We start from the raw sequence: 18,755 nt of genomic DNA, 5'->3' as shown, positions 1-18,755 counted from the left end.
TAGAAGCCATAAAAGAAAAGACTGAGGCAAACCACCAGATAGAAATTTTTAAAGAAAAAAAGAAAACAAATGAATGGCAAGAACAAAAAAATTACCATTGACAAATAAAAAGGCAAACAAACTAAGAAAAAATATGCACATAGCACAGAAAGTAAGCTAATTTCCTTTTTATATCATGAGCTCTTGCAGATCAATGTAAAACCAATAATGCATTAGAGAAATTGTTATCATATATGAATAGACAACGCATGGGAAAAAATATGGCTTTTAGACACATGAAAAAATGTTTACCTTCACTCATAATAAAATAAATTAAAAAAAAAACTACAATGAGATAGCATTTTAAGTTATCCAGTTGGTAAAACAAAACAAAACAAACAAACAAAAAAATAACGTACCATGTTGTAAAGGATGTAGAAAAACATTTTCACAGATTTTTTGTAAGAACATAAACCAGTACACCTTTCATGAAAAGTAATGTGATAATACCTATCAACATTTAAAATGCAAAAAGCTTTTTACTCAGCAATTTCAGTTCTAGTCATTTGTCCTACGGGTGATGTACAAAATGACGATTTAAAAGGATATTCATTACAGCATTGTCTGTCGTAGCAGAGGATTGGAAACAACCTAAATTTCCACCAACAGGAAACTAGTTAAATAAGTTCTGATACGTGCATATGATGGAAAATGAGAAAGATCCGGGTAGACTGATATGGAATAACCTTCAAAAGATATTGTTGTTGTTTTTTTAATTGGGGTATAGTTGCTTTACAATGTTGTGTTAGTTTCTTCTATACAAAGAAGTGAAACATCTATATGTATACATATATCTCCTCCCTCTTGGACCTCCCTCCCCACCCCCATCCCACCCATCTAGGTCACCACAGAGCACCGAGCTGAGCTCCCTGTGCTATACAACATGTTCCCACTAGCTATCTATTTCACACATGGTAGTGTATATATGTCAATCCCAATCTCCCAATTCATCTCACCCCCTTCCCCCTCCCCACCATGGCCACAAGTCCATTCTCTATGTCTGTGTCTCCATTCTTGCCCTGCAGTTAGGTTCATCTGTATCATTTTTCTAGATTCCACATATATGCCTTAATATACGATATTTGTTTTTCTCTTTCTGACTTACTTCACTCTGTATGACAGACTCTAGGTCCATCCACGTCTCTATAAATGACCCAGTTTCATTCCTTTTTATGGCTTTTTATTCCATTGTGTATATGTACCACATCTTCTTTATCCATTCGTCTGTCGATGGACATTTAGGTTGCTTCCATGACCTGGCTATTGTAAATAGTACTGCAATGAACATTGGGGTACATGTTTCTTTTTGAATTATGGTTTTCTCAGGGTATATGCCCAGTAGTGGGATTGCTGGGTCATATGGTAGTTCTATTTTTAGTTTTTTAAGGAACCTCCATACTGTTTTTCATAGTGGCTGTACCAATTTACATTCCCACCAACAGTGCAAGAGGGTTCCATTTTCTCCACACCCTCTAAGAGATATTGTTGAGTATAGTTTTGCATGAAGAAAAAAGTGTTTGTTTGTGGGTGAAATTTATGCTATATAAATGCACATGCCATCATATATGTTTGTAAATGCATAGGATATTTTTGACAGAATAGACAAGAAACTGGTAGCAGTGAGGGACAAGTATCGGAATGGACAAGGAGGGAGACTTATATTTCACTGTTTATTTTGTACCATCGTTAGACATTACCCATTCAAAAATGAATTTAATACAACTATAAAAAAATAAAATAAAATAAATTTAAGAATAATTGGTACATTATTTTAAGAATAATTTTTGTACATTTGTACATTCTCTCCTTCAAGAGAGAATGTTGAAGGACATGTGGTAAAATGTTAACATTTAGGAACTGTTGGTGAAGGGCCTGTGGAAATGATTTTACTATTCTTGCAACCTTTTTGTATGTCTGAAACGATTTCAAAATAAAAAGATTTCAAAATTAATAAACTTAATTCCTAAATAAATAGATATTCTCACAACCAACCATCCTTTTCACCCCCTTCTTACCACTGAGAAATTGATACTCAGAGTTTCTGTGGCTTTATTGAGCTAAATAAAACACTGATTTTTTTATTCAACAAATATTTATTGAGTGTCTAATATGAGCCAGCACTGAAGATACAAAAGTGAAAAAAAGGGCTTCCCTGGTGGCGCAGTGGTTGAGAGTCCGCTGCCGATGCAGGGGACACGGGTTTGTGCCCCGGTCCGGGAAGATCCCCCATGCCGCGGAGCAGCTGGACCCATGAGCCATGGCCGCTGAGCCTGCGCGTCCGGATCCTGTGCTCCGCCATGGGAGAGACCACAGCAGTGAGAGGCCCGCGTACCGCAAAAAAAAAAAAAAAAAAAAAAAAAAAAAGTGAAAAAAATAGGAAAAACACCATGTGTAATATAATGTCTGGTAGCAATAAGTGTTATGAAGAGAAGTAAAGCAGAGTGAAGGGTTAGAATGGTGGATGGTATATTTCAGATAGGGGAGTGGTGGTCAGGGGAACGTTGTCTGAGGAGGTGATATTGGAATGGAGTATGTGAGGAAGAAGTTTTGGGAGAATTCCCTGGCCGTCTGGTGGTTAGGACTCCACGCTTCCACTGCAGGGGGCTTGGGTTCGATACCTGGTCAGGGGAACTAAGATCCCACAAGCCTCGTGGCCAAAAAGAAAAAAAAACATTTTGGAAGAAGAATGTTCAGGGAGAGGAAACAGTGAGTGCAAAGGCCCTGAGGCAAGAGCTTGCTTTGTGTGCATGAGGAGCAGTGAGGAGACCAGTATGGCTGGAGCAGGTAGTGGAGGGTAGAGTAAGATGAGGCCAGAGATGACAGACAGTGTGACCTGTAGGCCATGTAAGGACATGAGTTTTTGTTATAAGTGAGATGGAAGGCCTTTGGAGGATGACATGATCCTGTGTTATGAAGTTTGAAAAGGATCCTTGTGGCTGCTTTCATTGTGGAGAATAGACTGTATTAGGCAAAGGCAGAAAGAAGCAGGAGACCAGTGAGGAGGCTGTTACAATCATCCAGACAAGTGATGGCTTGGACCAGGAGGGCAGCCGTGAGGTGACTGTGAGAGGCGACTGGACTCTGGATATATTCCGGAAGGAGGGCCAGCAGTGTTTGCTTCTGCATTTGGGCAATTGCGACAAATTCCGGACCTTTTTATCTCCAGCGAGGGACTCCCTCCACTTCTCTGAGAATAGAGTGAGTTTGGATTTTTAAGACCAAGTCCCCAGCATCTCAGTTCACTTTCCCCCACCCCCCCCACGCCCACCTCCCAACAATGGAAATAAAGGGGCACAGAGATGGCCGGGGGAGGTCACAGCCCTCTCTGATGGAACCTGAGTGTGACAGAGTTGAATCTGTAGGTGATGAGAGCTCAGGCTGGCCTCACCCTCCACACCAGGCAGAGGAAAAACCTGCCCATGAGCCAGCTGACAGGAGGACATAGTCTGGTGCTAGGAAAAAAGTTAGATCCAGGCCTTTCCGGAAACGGTAGAACTAATTGTAAAATAGTGTCACTGGACTGAGCTCAGAAACTAAATTTTACGGAAACCGAATGAATGAACAAGGATCAAAGACAGTGAGACCGTTTTGTGAATGGGAAAGTTTCACGCTCACTAATTTTCAATTCCCTGAAGATGTTCGAATTCACTTCACAATTTGGTAAACCTTGAAGCAAGATACTCGCTGTTCTGGGGTGCAGTGGTGAGAGCTGGGGCTCAAACTGGGAGACCTGGGTCCCCCTGCCTCCAGCTGCTGGCTCTGAACTATCTTTAGCGCAAGCTTAGGCGGGCTGGTGATCTCAGGGGAAAGCAAGGCCAGGGAACCAGTTTCAAAGCTGCATTTACACAGCATGCTTTACCTGAGAAAACCTAAGTTACGTCAAAGACTGAGGAGGGACACAGAAGGAGACAGGTGCCCTAAAGCCTCCTCTGAAGAGCTGTCATGGCAGCAGTGGCCCTGGGCGAGGCACTTCCCCTTTCTGGGTTACTGAGCAGGCAATATGACCTGGGTCACCAGCGTGAATATCCTGGTGCCCCACCACTTCACAGGGTTGTGACCTCAGGCAAGTGACGTAAAGGTTTGTTGCCTCAATTTCTTATCTGTAAAACAGAGGCCATAATAGTGCCCACCTTGGTTGTGTATTGTAAGGATTCAGTGCTATATAAACCCATATAAAGCATTTGGAACCGTGTTAGACAGATGATAATCAATGTCAGCTGTTGTTACTTTGTGGGTTTTTTGTTTTGTTTTTGATGGTTTGTTTGTTTTTTTATTTTGCGGTATGCGGGCCTCTCACTGTTGTGGCCTCTCCTGTTGCGGAGCAACAGGCTCCAGACGCGCAGGCTCAGCGGCCATGGCTCACGGGCCCAGCCGCTCCGCGGCATGTGGGACCTTCCCGGACCGGGGCACGAACCCGTGTCCCCTGCATCGGCAGGCGGACTCTCAACCAACTGCGCCACCAGGGAAGCCCAGCTGTTGTTATGTTTGTGCTTGTTAATAGGAGACTGAGAGAACCTCCAACTTCTCCATCCTAGCAATTTTCAGGTGGCCTTGTTCACACGCCAGATTGGTTGTTGAGTGATGAGGGGCAGTGAAGTGAGAGCTGGGATCGGGTGGGGGGGGCGGATAGGGTTGAGGATTGGGGCTGGGGTGGAGTTTGGGAGACAAATGCTCAGGTCAAGACGGAAATTCAAGCTGCAGTGAATCACTCAAAAAATATTTATTGAGCACCTATGATATGCTGGGAACTTTCTAGGCGTTGGGATACAGCAGTGACTACAAGAGGCAAAGACCAACCCTCAGGGTGCTCGTGTTTCTGTAAGCTGGGCGGGAGGGGGTAAAGCTGCAGTGATTTTTGCCAGCTTGCTAACCTGGGCCCTAGGCTGGCTGAAGCGTAGTTATAGCAGCCACTGCTGATGCCCCACCTGCATCCCCAGGCCCATGTCTGTGTTCACTGGAAGTTGTGGTTAATAGTTCCTGACAGGCGTATAGCTTCTCACCCCAAACGCTTGCATCCTTCTCATTTTCTCTGGCATCACAGGAACTAGATCCACCCAGGGAGCAACCTGAACTTGCTCCTGGAGGCTGCCCTCAGTCAGCCATGGCTGGCGTCAGTGGTTAAGTACCTGAGAGATACCCAGGCAAGTACCCCCAGGGACAATCCTAGGGCGCATTCCACACGGTCTCCTCAGAGCTCCCAGGTGGACACAGCAGAACTTGCTCACCAGCACCTCCAGTGGCTTTCTCCCTTCCTGTCCCGCACTCTCCGCTCTCCCGCTTGTGCTTCCAGGACCACCTCCCAAGTAAACCACCTACACACACGTCCTTGTCTCAGGTTGCTTTGGAGGGAAAAAAGTCTAAGTTGGTAGCAGAAATGGCAGGAGGGCTTCTGAAAATGGATCCTTCACCAGTGAGATGACAATGGAGGCCCGATGCCAGCAGTGAGTGGGGCGGTGATAACCCCCAACCCCACGTAGGCTGCAGCCTCACGGTGACAGAGACCCAGCTGTGGGAGGCAGACCGGGGAGAGGTACAGAAAGATATGGGGCCATGGTAATTATGAGAATTGCAAGGTTGGCTGGCTTCTGTTGACTGCCCTAGAAGTCTTGAAGAAGGACAATCACAGACTCAACTCAGGGCAGGCTGTGTGGGACAGGAGACCCCCATCAGAGCATTCTAAATGGCCCTCATCTCCTGTGACCCAAGAGCAGTCTGCTGATAATCAGCGCCAGGATCTAGCATAAAGGTGGTGGAGCTACAAGAGAGGCTGGATGCACAGCCACAGCTGGCAAAGAAAGAGTGGGGCGCTTGGTCCTGGAATGGAGGTGTTTGTACGGATGAACCTTATACTCCCAGCTTCCCCTGAGCCCTCCAGGCCTGCAGAATGCCCCCTCCCTCTCTAGAGGAGAACACTCTCCAGTCACATGAAGATTCACCCCACCTCCCCTCTCTGCCTCTAGACAAGAGTCAGCAAAACACCTTAGGGACAAGAGAGTAAATATTTTAGGTTTGTGGGCCAAGTGGTCTCTGTCGCAACTACTCATTTCTGCTTTTGTACTACTTAAAGTGCAAAAACAGCCATAGGCAACAAGCAAATGGGTGTGTCTATATTGAAGTCAAACTTTATACCAAAATGGTCAGTTGGTCCACAGAGTAGGGGTTTGCCAGCCACTTCTCTTAGACCAATAATTGGGTCAGGTCTCAGCGTTGCCCAAACAGGAAAGTACAGTTCCTGCTACTGGAGGAAACAACTTAGCAAAAAGCTACAGATGTGGCTGGTATGTATTGGTAGGAACAGGGAAACACATGGAAGAGATCTCAGGGGTATGGGACTGGGGCTGGGGGAGATGAGGCATACAGGTGGCTAAAGAGAATGTTTATTGAGGCCTCTCTCTTGATTCACGATTAAACATCCTGGGGAATTCCCTGGCAGTCCAGTGGTTAAGGCTCTGTGCTCTCACTGCCGAGGGCCCGGGTTCAATTCCTGGTCGGGGAACTAAGATCCCACAGCCATGCAGCGTGGCTTCCTCTCGGAGTCTGATGGGTCCAATGAGTCTGTGGCTATTTCCTAGCCCCTGAATGCAAATTGGTGTGGATGTACTTAGCAGCTAACAGAACCCTCACATTGGTTCCCTAATCTGTGGAATAAGAGCCATTAGGGAGAGGACTGAGTAGCAGTCTCTTAAGTTATCCCACTGGTCAAGATAGTAAATCAGAAGCAAGACCACATCCCTGGTGGAATTACAAAGGTTAGTCCTACCTTCAAAAACGTAAAGGACACAGAGTGTTTCCCAATCTACCCCCCATCTTGCTCTTACAGAAACCAAATGTAACATGGCGATTGATGATTATCCATGGGGCAGCCCTAATTGCAGCCATTATATCAGATATGGTATCTTTACTAGAATAGTCTCCACGGCCTCTGACTGTAAGAAGCTAATAATACAGCCAATGCATTCTTTCCAATCCATATCAGAAAAGCAGATCAAAAGTGTGTCATGAGGACTTCCCTGGTGGCGTAGTGGTTAAGAATCCGCCTGCTAACGCAGGGGACACAGGTTCGAGCCCTGGTCCGGGAAGATCCCACATGCCGCAGAACAACTAAGCCCATGTGCCACAACTACTAAGCCTGCGCTCTAGAGCCCACAAGCCACAACTACTGAAGCCTGCGCACCACAACTACTGAAGTCTGCACACCTAGAGCCCGTGCTCCGCAACAAGAGAAGCCACCACGATGAGAAGCCCATGCACCGCAACAAAGAGTAGACCCCACTCACCACAGCTAGAGAAAGCCCACGCGCAGCAACGAAGACAAAGCCCAACACAACCAAAAAAAAAAAAAAAAGTAGGTCATGACCACATTCCCCACAAATATTCAGAAGCCTATCACGTTAGTTTTTTTTGAAAATAAATTTATTTGTTTGTTTTTAGTTTTGGCTGTGTTGGGTCTTTGTTGCTGTGCGCGGGCTTTCTCTAGTTGCGGTGAGCGGGGGCTACTCTGTTGCGGTGCACAGGCTTCTCATTGCGGTGGCTTCTCTTGTTGTGGAGTGCAGACTCCAGGCACACAGGCCTCAGTAGTTGTGGCACACAGGCTTAGTTGCTCCACGGCATGTGGGATCTTCTCGGGCCGGGGCTTGAACCTGTGTCCCTTGCATTGGCAGACAGTTTCTTAACCACTGCGCCACCAGGGACGCCCCATTAGTTAAGTTTTAAATGGTCAAATGAGTTGGGGCATGCTGAGACACTCCCTCTATAGTAAAGGACAAGTTATTATACTGTGGACATCCTACCACTAAAAAGAGGCATAGCGCTGGTGGCCAATAAGGATTTTGGAGGCAGTATACTAAATACTGATCCAGCCCATATACTCTATGACTTGTTTAAGTGGAGTCCAGAGCAAAAGAGGCTCTGCAATAGGTCCTTGATATGGGGCAAGCGCTTGGGATGTATGGCCCAGCATATCCCACGATACTAGAAATATCCATGGGCGATAAGTAAACAGTGTAAAGTCTCCAAAAGCCCCAAAGGCAGAGCCTCGTCTCAGACCCCTAGGATTCTGGAGCAAAGCCACGCCCTGTACAGCAGAGAATTAGTCAGCATTTGAAAAGTAGTTCTTGACCAAATTGCACAATCCAGAGCGAACAGATCATTATTGTTTTAAGCTACTAAGTCTTAGGGTTGTTAACTATGAATAGGTAATCAGAAGATGCAGTAAGAGTACTTTGTTCTTTTTAATGTCATATAGTATTCCACTATATACAGATACCACAACTTATGTATCTTTTCTTATGTTATGGACATTTAGGTTGTTTCTGGTTTGGCTCTGTTATGAATAATGCTGCTATGAACATGTCTTTTGGCAGAAATGTGTACTCATTTCTCTTGAGAACAAACCTAAGAATAGAATTCCTGGTCACGGGGCAGGCATGAGGGAAGGCATCTTCAGGAGATATTGCCAAAGAGTTTTCCAAAGTAGTTAAAATAGTTTATAGTTCCATCAGAAGGTATAAGAGTTCCAGTTGCTCCAAATCCTTGCCAACGTTTGGCATTGTCAGTCTTTTTCATCTTAGTCATTCTGGTAGGTGTGTATCTTATTGTGGTTTTAATTTGCATTTCCCTGATGAGTAACAATATATTCTTTACTAAAAAAACCACACACACAAGAAACCAAAATGTTGACAGTGGCACTCTACAGAGGTGTGATGATTTATTATTTTGTTTTGTTATTGTTGTCTGCTTTTTGTTCTGTAGTCTTGGTCTTTCTATTTGCTAAGCTTTCTGCATTTTTAAAATTTAAGTGCTTAATTTTTTAAATTAGAAAAACAATCCAGGGCTTCCCTGGTGGCGCAGTGGTTGAGAGTCCGCCTGCTGATGCAGGGGACACGGGTTCGTGCCCCGGTCCGGGAAGATCCCACATGCCGCAGAGTGGCTGGGCCCGTGAGCCATGGCCGCTGAGCCTGCGCATCCGGAGCCTGTGCTCCGTGACAGGAGAGGCCACAGCAGTGAGAGGCCTGCGTACAGCAAAAAAAAAAAAAAAAAAAAAAAAAATCCAAAAACCCTCCACCTACTTGTTCTTATAAATAACAAGGTATATTGACGACAACAGTAATATTACAAGTGAAGTCACCAGAAATATTTATTGAGCACCTACTGTATATCCAGCACTGTGGGAGGGGCTTTGAAGGACACAGGGCAGTACAGGACTTATTCTCTGCCCTTGAGAGGTTTACAGTCTAGGTGGAGACAGAAGAACCAGGACATATGGGAGCCAGGAGAAAACAGTCCAGGCCAGGATGTTACAGGAGCTGGAAGGTGTCTGGGGTCAGAGCCACCAAGTGGTTCAGTGCCAGGAAAGACAACAACTCACAGCTCCCGGGCCCATATCCACCCACTTAGTGTGCCCTATCCATAGCCTCTACTCCCGCCATCATAAAACACCTAACTCCTTGTTCAGTTGCTATTCAAAGTGCAATGAAATGGGGGAGGGGTGGGGCAAATGGAAAACGTCCTTGGATGAGTTCCAGGGGCTGGTGTCACAATCTCCCTCCTGCTTCTCACCCACATACCCCTCACACAGAGAGATCCCCATTCAAGGAGGCCTGTCTGACCATCCAGGACCACCACCCCAAGAGCTAAGAGGAGGGGGTGGTCACTGCTTGAGCTGCCTGAGGTAGAACTGGGGAACCCTACTTCTAGCGTGCCCCTTCCCCTTCCAGTCCACTGAGTTGGGGGGACAGGCACCCCGGAGTTGCCACCCAGGGCTGAGAAGGTACAAAAGGGAAAGGACATGAAGGAAGGGAGAGGAGCAGAGAGGGACTGAGAGCCCAGCTGGGAAAGAGGGGCCTCTGGGGCCCCTAGAAAAGTGCAGGGGAAGGCGAAGCCAAACACTGAGGCCGGCTCCCCCATGGGTGGAGGGGAGGTGGGGTGGTCTGCTACGGGACCCGACCTTCCCCACACCTTCACGGGACCGAGGGGGTTATCAAGGGCCACGAGGGTATCAAATCCCCAGGCCTGTTCCAGGCTGTGCCCACTTCAAGGTCACCCTGCCCAACCTTCGAGGGGAGTGAGGGGACCTCAAAGTTTCGATGATGCTCCCCACTCTGTTGGGTCCCCTTCAAAGTGCTATCTGTTCACTTCTCAAATTATAAGGTATTCAGGTCTGAGAATGCGGGAAAGGGGTAGAATTTTGTAATACCCATCAGACGGTGAGGGGAGGGAGCCAGGTACCTCCAGAGAGTACCACCCAGCGGGTGAGGGTCGTGCCAGCCTCACCGTACCTCAGGGAGAGAGGAAATGGACAGCAAAGGATGAGGAGGGCTTAAATAATAGTTCACATAATAAAAATACCTAGCACTCTAATAAGCCTAGTTTTCTGCTACCTAATTTTTTTTTAAATAATTCTAATGCCAGAGGCTGGGGGTCTGAGGAGGGTGGGGGCAAGCAGGGTATATACATGAGGAGGAGTTTAAATTAAAACACAAATAATAATTAAGACACACAAACTGAAGGAATCAGGCAAAAGATGTAGAAGAGGCCTACAGTGGCCCCCTTGTTTCCAGGATGACCTAGCTTCCAGAGGCTGGGTTAGGGCTTCCTCTTGGAGCTGATCAGCCGGCGTTTAGAGTGATAGAAATCTGAGGAGAGAGAACAGAAGTCAGCCAGGCCAGGAGGAAGAGGGCCCAGCAGAACCACCCATCCAAGGCAAACTGCAGAGGGGCCAGGGACCCCTCCCCAGGGCCAGAGGGACACACTGCCAAGTCCAGGGAAGAACTGTGGCAACTTCTGGCCCATCTCCCAGAGGAGCATTTCCAGAGCATCCCACCGTACTTCACAGATGTGATTAATAATAGGACCTACGCCCATGGGCCGGCTGTAAGCCAAGCTGCCCTATACAGTAGCCACTAATCCTATGTGGTTATTTAAATTAACTAACGTTAAACAAAATGCAAAATTCAATTCCTCGGTCACACTAGCCAGATGTCAAGTACTTGGCGGCCATGTGTGGCCAGAGGCACTGGACATTTGCATCTTTACAGAGTTCTATCGGAGAGCACTGCTCTGGGGATTGCATTAGATAATCCATGAAAAATGTTCTGCACAATGCCTGGGCTGTATAAAGTTAGCTATTATTATTATTATTATTATCATTATCAGTATTGTTAGTTCTGACCCAGCTGCAAATTAGCTGTGGGATTCTTGGCTGCATCTCTCCAAGCCTCATTTTCCTCACCTATAAAATGAGGATAACACTGGTATGGTGCTCTGAGGATTAAATGAAATGCTCTCTAAAAGACTTTGGTTGATGGGGAATTCCCTGGCGGTCCAGTGGTTAGGATTCCACACTTTCACTGCCAAGGGCCCAGGTCCAATCCTTGGTCAGTGAACTAAGATCCTGCAAGCCGTGCATGGTGAAGCCAAAAAATAATAATAACAGTAATAATAATAAAATTTTAAAGTAAAAAATTAAAAAAAGAAAGACTTTGGTCGAAGGCCTGGCAAAAGACTTTGGTCGAAGGCCTGGCATACTTAGCGTTCAAATGTCAGTATCATTCATTCAGTTTTCCTCAAGCACCTGCTATGTGTCAGATACCACCCTAGGTGCTGAGGATTCAGCAATGAACAACAGAGCTACAGATTCCTTTCTTGTGGAGATAATATCCTAGTTGGGGAGATGGACAATATCAAGATAAGGAAGTAGCTGTTGATAGTTTAAAAAGTGCCAAAAAGAGAAAAATAGGCAGGGAAGGGGGGCTGGAGGTGTGTATGTGTGTTGGGGAAGGGGAGTTAAGTTTGAATAGGACAGCCGGGAAATTCTCATTAGCTTTCTCTCCACTGCAAATTCATTGCGGGACCTTAGGCAAATCATTCTACCTCTCTGGGCCTTGTTTCTTTGTCTACAGAAGGATGGCAATAATGTCTTATGGTATAGGATTGCTATAAGGACTGAAAGAAATCTAGAAACTTAGCAAAGGGCTTGGCATATAATCAATGTTCCAAATAAATGTTAGCTGGTTGTTCTTGGCAGCAGGCTAGCTGTGTGACCTCAGGCAAGTTACTTCCCCTCTCTGGGCCTGTTTCCCACTCTGAGGTATGAGGAAGCTGGGCCAGATAGTTCAGCCCTTGCACCATGAATTCTGGGAGTCTTGATCCCTTGCAGTATCCTTCTCTGCACTTGTCCTCACCTGTCATGCTGGTCTGTCGCCGTTTTCGTCCCTGGGAGGTGCCCGGCCCTCCTGGGGACCCCTCAGGCCGCTCTGGGGAGCGAGGCACGAGGGTGCAGGACAGTGACAGGTCCACGTGGTCCTCCTGAGATGTCCCCTGCAGCAGGGCAGATGAGGTGCTCGGCCACTTGCCCCCTCCCAGGTCGTCCCGGGTCCCCCGGGGCCCTGCAGGCAGGTAGAGCTTGGGCAGGCCAAGGCCCCTCACGCGCTCCCAGGCGAAGTCACCCTCCAGAGGGGTCTCGGTGACAAAGTCGAAGTTCCATCGATCTCGGGCCTCCTGCACGCAGCTGGCCATCAGGGCGTCGCAGTCCCGGCGCAGCTGCTCACTGTCCACCGGGCCAAAGAGGCGGCGGCACGCCTTGCTGCCGCGTGGGATCTGATGGGCATCCCTGGATGGCTCTGACATGGTGCCTGCAGCTGGAACACAAGTAAGACCCTGGTCACTGGAGAAATAAGACCCTCCCTTACCCGGCCGTGCTTCACTCTGTAACCTCAGGCGAGGTCTTCTTACTAGAACGTGAGGTGAGACGATCACTCTGGTTCCTTCCAGCTAATTTCCCCCCACTTCCCTCCCACAGGCTCTCCCAACACCCCAGCAACACACACAGGGCTGGGGCAGAGCTCAGCCAGCCTGGCACCCCAAGGTCACTGGGGAAGCAGGCAGCTGAAGGGCAAGTTTATGTATGTCAACAAAGGCAGGTTTATTGCAATAGCAGGGATCAGGGTCCTGTTTACCACCAGGTATTATCAGGTAAAATCAATTTGTTTTCCCCCCTGAGGTGTCCCTCATGGGTGTGAATGCCCCAAGTCTGTGTGAATTGCCAGAGTCCAGCAGTTTCCTAACCCCAGACCTGGCCAGGAGGTCAATTCCCAAGTAAATGGACAGCTCCTCGAGCCTCCTGAAACCCTCCATCTAGATGCTCATGTGGAGTAATCCTGCTCAGCTACTTAAAACCACCCTGGACTTTGGGGTAAAAAACACCTGGGTTCTAGGGCTTCCCTGGTGGCGCAGTGGTTGAGAATCTGCCTGCTAATGCAGGGGACACAGGTTCGAGCCCTGGTCTGAGAGGATCCCACATGCCGCGGAGCAACTAAGCCTGTGAGCCACAACTACTGAGCCTGCACGTCTGGAGCCTGTGCTCCGCAACGGGAGAGGCCGCGATAGTGAGAGGCCCGCGCACCGCGAAGAGTGGCCCCGCTTGCCACAACTAGAGAAAGCCCTCGCACAGAAACCGAAGACCCAACACAGCAAAGATAAATAAATTAATTAATAAACTCCTACCCCCAACATCTTCTAAAAAAATGAATAAATAAAAATAAAAACACCTGCGTTCTAGTCCTAGCTCTGCCACTTACTATCTCAACTTTAAAAAAGTCACTTAACGTCTTTCGGCCTCAATTTCCTCATCTGTAAAATGGGACTGCATGCAAGTCTAAAGCAGGGCTGTAGAAGCATGCTCAAGCAGTTGATCCGTGGGTCCCTCCAGGCAAGGCAGATGGAACAGAGTTGGGAGGCTGTATCTTGGTGGTTAAAAGTGAGGGCTCTGGAACCAGGCCACCTGGGTTGGAATCCAGGCTCTGCTGGGTGAACCTGGACAAGTGGCTTCACTTCTCTGGGCTCTATTTTCCTCATCTATAAAATAGAGACAGCAATAGTGAATGTCTCAGAGGACAGATGTCAGGATTAACTGAGTTAATGTAGATAATGTGCTTAGAGCAGTACCTAGTATATAGAAGTGCTTGGAAAATATTATTATTTCTCTCTGCCTTTAGTTCTGCCTGAGCTCCTCCCCATCACTCCACCTGGGCCACTGCCTCCTTCAGACAGCAGCTGACAGGTGTTGTGCGCTGAGGGCCTTTCCCAAGGATGTCATCATGCAGGCAGCCTGGGGGTGAGGAGCAACTAGGCAGGGCAGGGCAGGGAGATGACTTCTCCCAGGCTGAGCCACATCCTGCCAGGCACATGAGGTGACCTGAAGTCTAGACAACATGGAAGCCCCTGCCCCATTTTGCCTGCATCCAAAGAACCCATTTTTCAGGCAAAGAAAATTAAAGGCACCCGTCTACCTGGTTCCTCTCCTCCCACTTCAGGAGAGGGAAAACTAAGGATGAGTTTGCCCGTGAGGGAGTGCTGGCACCTACCTGCCCTGCTCCGGCCTGACTCCAGGATGAGCTCCTGCACGACCTTGACAGGGACTGGGTTTTCTGGGGACAAGTCCTGCTTTTCAGGCTCTGAGGGTGAAAGCTCTGCTGCGTGACCTCCTGGGACAGGAAGCCCTGAACCCACACCACACCTACCCCTCCACACTCCACCTCTCACAGTGAGTGGAGCCCTCAACGCAATGTCTTAGCTGATAGGGGAGGTGAGGCACTAGGTGACCTCAGATCAAGTTAAAAGGGCAGGAGTTATGAGACTTGCCCCAAAACCACACAGTTAAAAGGATCAAGGGCCACTGCCACATAGAGAGGGGTAACATAGTGCAGTGGGCAAAGCCCACAAATAACCTTTGCTCACTCTCTTCAGAGAAGGATTGAGATTTATTTTTATATTTTATGTGCCAAGGCCTGTTCTAAGAAGTTTACAAATATTAATTTTCTGAAAAAGTGAGTACATTAGCTCTTTTACCGAAGAGGTAACCAAGGTGCAGAGAAGTTAAGTAACTTTCCCAAGGTCACACAGCTCACAAGTGGCACAGCCAGGATTTGAACCCAGGCCTGAATGCCCTGGGTTCTGTGCTCTGGTGTTGAACCCTACTCCCTCTCTAATTTTGAGGTTTCTTAACCAGAGAGCCACTTGAGCTTTTTCAAAATGTAGACTGACAGGCCCCTCCTTCCCCAGACCAATTAAATTCAAATGTTTGACAGCTCTCCAGATGGGCATGTTTGGGGTACCAGCCAAGAGGGGACACACAGAATGTCCTGAATAGACACTATGGATCTCAGTTCTTCATTGGTACATGGAGGAGAAGCCCACCTAGGGCTTTATCAGGGAGCTGGATATTCCCTAGCTTCTAGGAGCTGAAGATGGGACCAGAATCCAGGCAGGGACCCTCTCTACTTCTGCTACCCCTTCCCTTACGGCTCTCATAGGCTCCCCACCAAAATCTTCTCTCATGCCCATTATTATAACTCCCACCTGAGAAAACAAACAAAAACCCTTGTTTTACAAACAAGTAACTGAGAATAGCTTCCTTTGTTGGCCTTCCTGCCTTCGACTTCAACCATATTTTCATACTCAAATAAATGGTTAGCTCTCAGTAAACATTGCTGAACCAATAGGGTACTCTTTTTAAGAGGCGGGGGAGCGACCTCAGATCAGCACTGGAATAGCGGCGGGAAGCAAAGGCGGGTGAAGCCTCCTTCCGCGGGAAGGCGTGTTTGCTATTAGCGCTGGGGCCAGAAGGAGGCGCTGGTCTACAGGAAATCACGCGCGGGATGGGAGGTGCGTGGGCAGAGCCTGGGACAGCGGCAGGGAGTAGTGATGAGTCAGTTTCCTGCAAAGAGCTCCCAGCCCGCCAAAACTTCGCTTCCACTCCGGCTGCACGTCACCCCAGGGTGAGGAGGGGGAGCGGGAGCCGCGAACACGTCACGCTGAGCCAGCTACGCTTCCAAAACCCCCGCCACTGTTGGGAAACCGCGCGCTCTCGCGCCGTCTCTTGTGACACACACGCGCGCGCGCGCGCACACACACACACACACACCGCAAGCACAGGCGCGCCGAGATCTGGTCCCTCCACCTTATCTCCACGCCCAAAGCAGGGGATGAGTCAGATCCCTGGAAAATAAAAATAGACGGGAGCAACGAAAACAAAACCGCTCTTAAGTCCTCCCCGAAACGCAACGTGGAGGAAGGGAAAGAAGGAGGGAGCTGCCTGGGCGCCCTAAAGTACCAAACCAGTTCCAAGATTCTCGTCCCCACGGGGAGGGCGCGTGTCCCCCGGGGGCCCCTGACAAGACAGACAAGGCGGACGCACCGTGGTCCGCGCTGGGCGGCGGCGCCCGAAGGGCGACTCGCCCTCCTGCTCAACCGTGTCGCCCTCGGAGAGGGAATTCTGGACTAGGTTGGGGGAGCCCGGAGCCCCCGAATGCAGGCGACGGAGGTCCGGAGCGGCGTCGCACCCCGAAGGCCCATCCCTCAAAGACACGACCCCTCACCCCCTTCCTCCCTTGGCGGGGGCTGTGTGCCCCGCCGCCCCGCAGAGCAGGGCTCGGCCCCCGCCCCTGAATCCGTCCGTCCGACCCAAGGGCAGGCTGGGCCGGGGCTCTCCCGGCAGCGGTGGGAGAGAGGTAGGTCCGGTTTCTGTGCTTCCCTAACTGACTGGCTGGCGCAAGACCACTCAGCGCCGGGCCGCGGCTCCGGGTCCTCGAGGGCGCGCCGCGGGGCGGGGACCGGACACCCGGTCCTGGACCTCCTGGTGTCCCGGCTTCCCTGGGAACACTCTGTGCCAGCCAAATAGGTCACTGTGCTGATGGGGGGACAGAGACCGTGGAGAGGCAGGGAAGGGGACTTCTGGAGGAGCCGCCGTCTCCCAGCCCTGGCGGGGATCTGACCTCACCCGGCCCCGTTCCCTGGGGTCTTCTGGTCACCGTGAGTCACCTCCTCGCTAGCCCTTAAGGGACGTGTCCCGACACGTTCCCAAGGGCCGGAGACACAGCCCGCGCTGACCTCAGCGCCCAGCCTATTGGCGGACACGGCAGCGTTGGGGACCCAGACCTCGGTTCTGGGCCGGGATGGCACCGATTGGATCCGAGAGCCGCCCGGGAGCGGATCCCAGATGAACCTGCTCGGCTCGGCTTTCCCCACCCCTCCCGGACCCCTCCGCGGACAGGGCTTCATCCCCACGCCGCAAGCGCACCAAGCCTGGGGCCCCGAGCTCACCCTCCGCCCGGTCCACGCCGTCCCTCGCCCCAGCTGAGCTTCAAGCAGAGGGAGCGTGGCGGGGATCTCTGAAATTAGTGCTCCCTCTCCCCGCCCGGAATCTCCGACACATCCCGGCCCCTGTCCCACGCGCACATATAGACTCGGGTGTGCGCAAAACCGAGCCCCAAGCACGGACCCACGCACGCCATTCACCTGTGAACACAGTACACACACGCCGCTGCGGACATACACCCACGGAGGTGCGCGGACACACACGCGGACACGCTCGGCTCAGCTCAGAGCCGCAGCCCGGGATTCGCTCTTGCCTGACCTGGCTCTCTCACCCCCTCTGAGGGTCTCGGTGTCTCAGTGAATCCGCTCCCAGCTCCTCGTCGCCCAGCTACCGACTCGGGCAGCTGCTCACACCTAAGCTGGCGCCGCCTGCGTTCCCCTTATAAAAGGGCTGGAGGCGGGACCGGCCGCTCCGCCCACAGCGCGCCGGGGACCGGCCTCTGGGGGGACAACTGCGGCTCCCGTGCGCTCGCAACAGCGCTCTGGAAACCTCTGCGGCCAACCTCGCGTGCTGCAGGAGGGCGCTTCCCTCTCCCCACTACCCGCGCCTGGGTTTGTACGCTTGACACATTTCCCCACGAACTGCGCTCCAAATCTGTTTTTTTCAGTTGGGGAGTGAGTTGCCGCTCCTCCGGAGGGGACGACATTGTTAGGACAGGACTGAGGAGCCCGCTCTCTGGCCCACCACCAACTGACTCTGGGCAAGGGTTTACCCAAAGCAGTTGAATAGACCATGAGGAGTGTCATTAATAAATAAAAATCCTTAAATGATTTAAAAAAAACACACCTCACTTTGCAATTCCCAGAAAAGCCCCACTACACCACCTCTATTCCCATGGATTCCTCACTACAGCACCTCTGCCCATTACCTGAGGCACCCAGAGACCCCAATGAAGCATTCTTGGAGGCCAGAAAGGATTCAATTCCCTTTATTTCACAGATAAGGAAACCGAGGCCCACAGAACTAAAGGGATGAGAAGTTATTTGTCAAATGCTCCAGGGAAGAGAGGACTGGGCACACTGCTAAGAAAGGGCCAACCTGGTCTCCAGGGGAAATGGGACACTGAACTAACTTTCCCACCCCCTCGTCCTCACTCCCTACACCCACCTCCCTCTCACCTCAGCAGAAGAAAGCTCTGTGATTGCAGCAGATTTGATGGCTAGGAAGGGGAGAAAGATTTGGTGGGTGAGTTAGCTCCTGGGTAGTCCCCACACAGCCCACATACGCTGCTGGGAAACCGAGGCTCAGAGTTCAGTGGCCTGACTCATAACACAGCAAATAAATGGCGATGGCTGGAACATAGGCCTTTTGTCTCTCATCCAGAGCCCTCTGCTTGTTGCCCTCTCTGTTTCAGTGGCTCTAGAATGAGGGAAATGCCCTGCACCCCTCATTTCGAGGCAGTATACTGAGGCAGTATACTGATGAAAGACAATTCTGGAAACGTCCACTGGTGCTTCTGACAGATACAAAAGCAAGTGAGGTGCCCTGCTGTTCCACACCCCTAGCCCCACTTGCACCCCACCTTTGCTTCCTCCTTCACCTAAAACATTTGCAGTTTCTC

The 18,755-nt window shown here is 49.9% G+C and overlaps 1 protein-coding gene across 2 annotated transcripts; it reads right to left on the bottom strand.

The window, feature by feature from the left end:
* Positions 1–8,782: 8,782 nt before the first annotated feature.
* On the bottom strand, positions 8,783–17,541 carry CDKN1A (cyclin dependent kinase inhibitor 1A). 2 transcript variants are annotated; one of them, XM_082847157.1, is made up of 3 exons: positions 17,466–17,541; positions 12,222–12,677; positions 8,783–10,673 (listed from the first exon to the last, which is right to left on the bottom strand). In XM_082847157.1, the coding sequence occupies exons 2-3, from the start codon at positions 12,664–12,666 to the stop codon at positions 10,624–10,626; spliced, it is 495 nt and encodes a 164-aa protein (XP_082703283.1). In that variant the 5' UTR covers positions 12,667–12,677; positions 17,466–17,541; the 3' UTR covers positions 8,783–10,623. The 2 variants fall into 2 exon arrangements, with proteins under 2 accessions (XP_082703283.1, XP_082703284.1); XM_082847158.1 differs by having other exon boundaries at positions 17,453–17,533.
* Between the last annotated feature and the right edge of the window lie 1,214 nt (positions 17,542–18,755).

The sequence above is a fragment of the Leucopleurus acutus genome, assembly GCF_964270905.1.
Source record: "Leucopleurus acutus genome assembly, chromosome: 10".
In the NCBI taxonomy this organism is placed as follows: Eukaryota; Metazoa; Chordata; class Mammalia; order Artiodactyla; family Delphinidae; genus Leucopleurus; species Leucopleurus acutus.
This window is presented reverse-complemented; position numbering and strand designations above follow the sequence as displayed.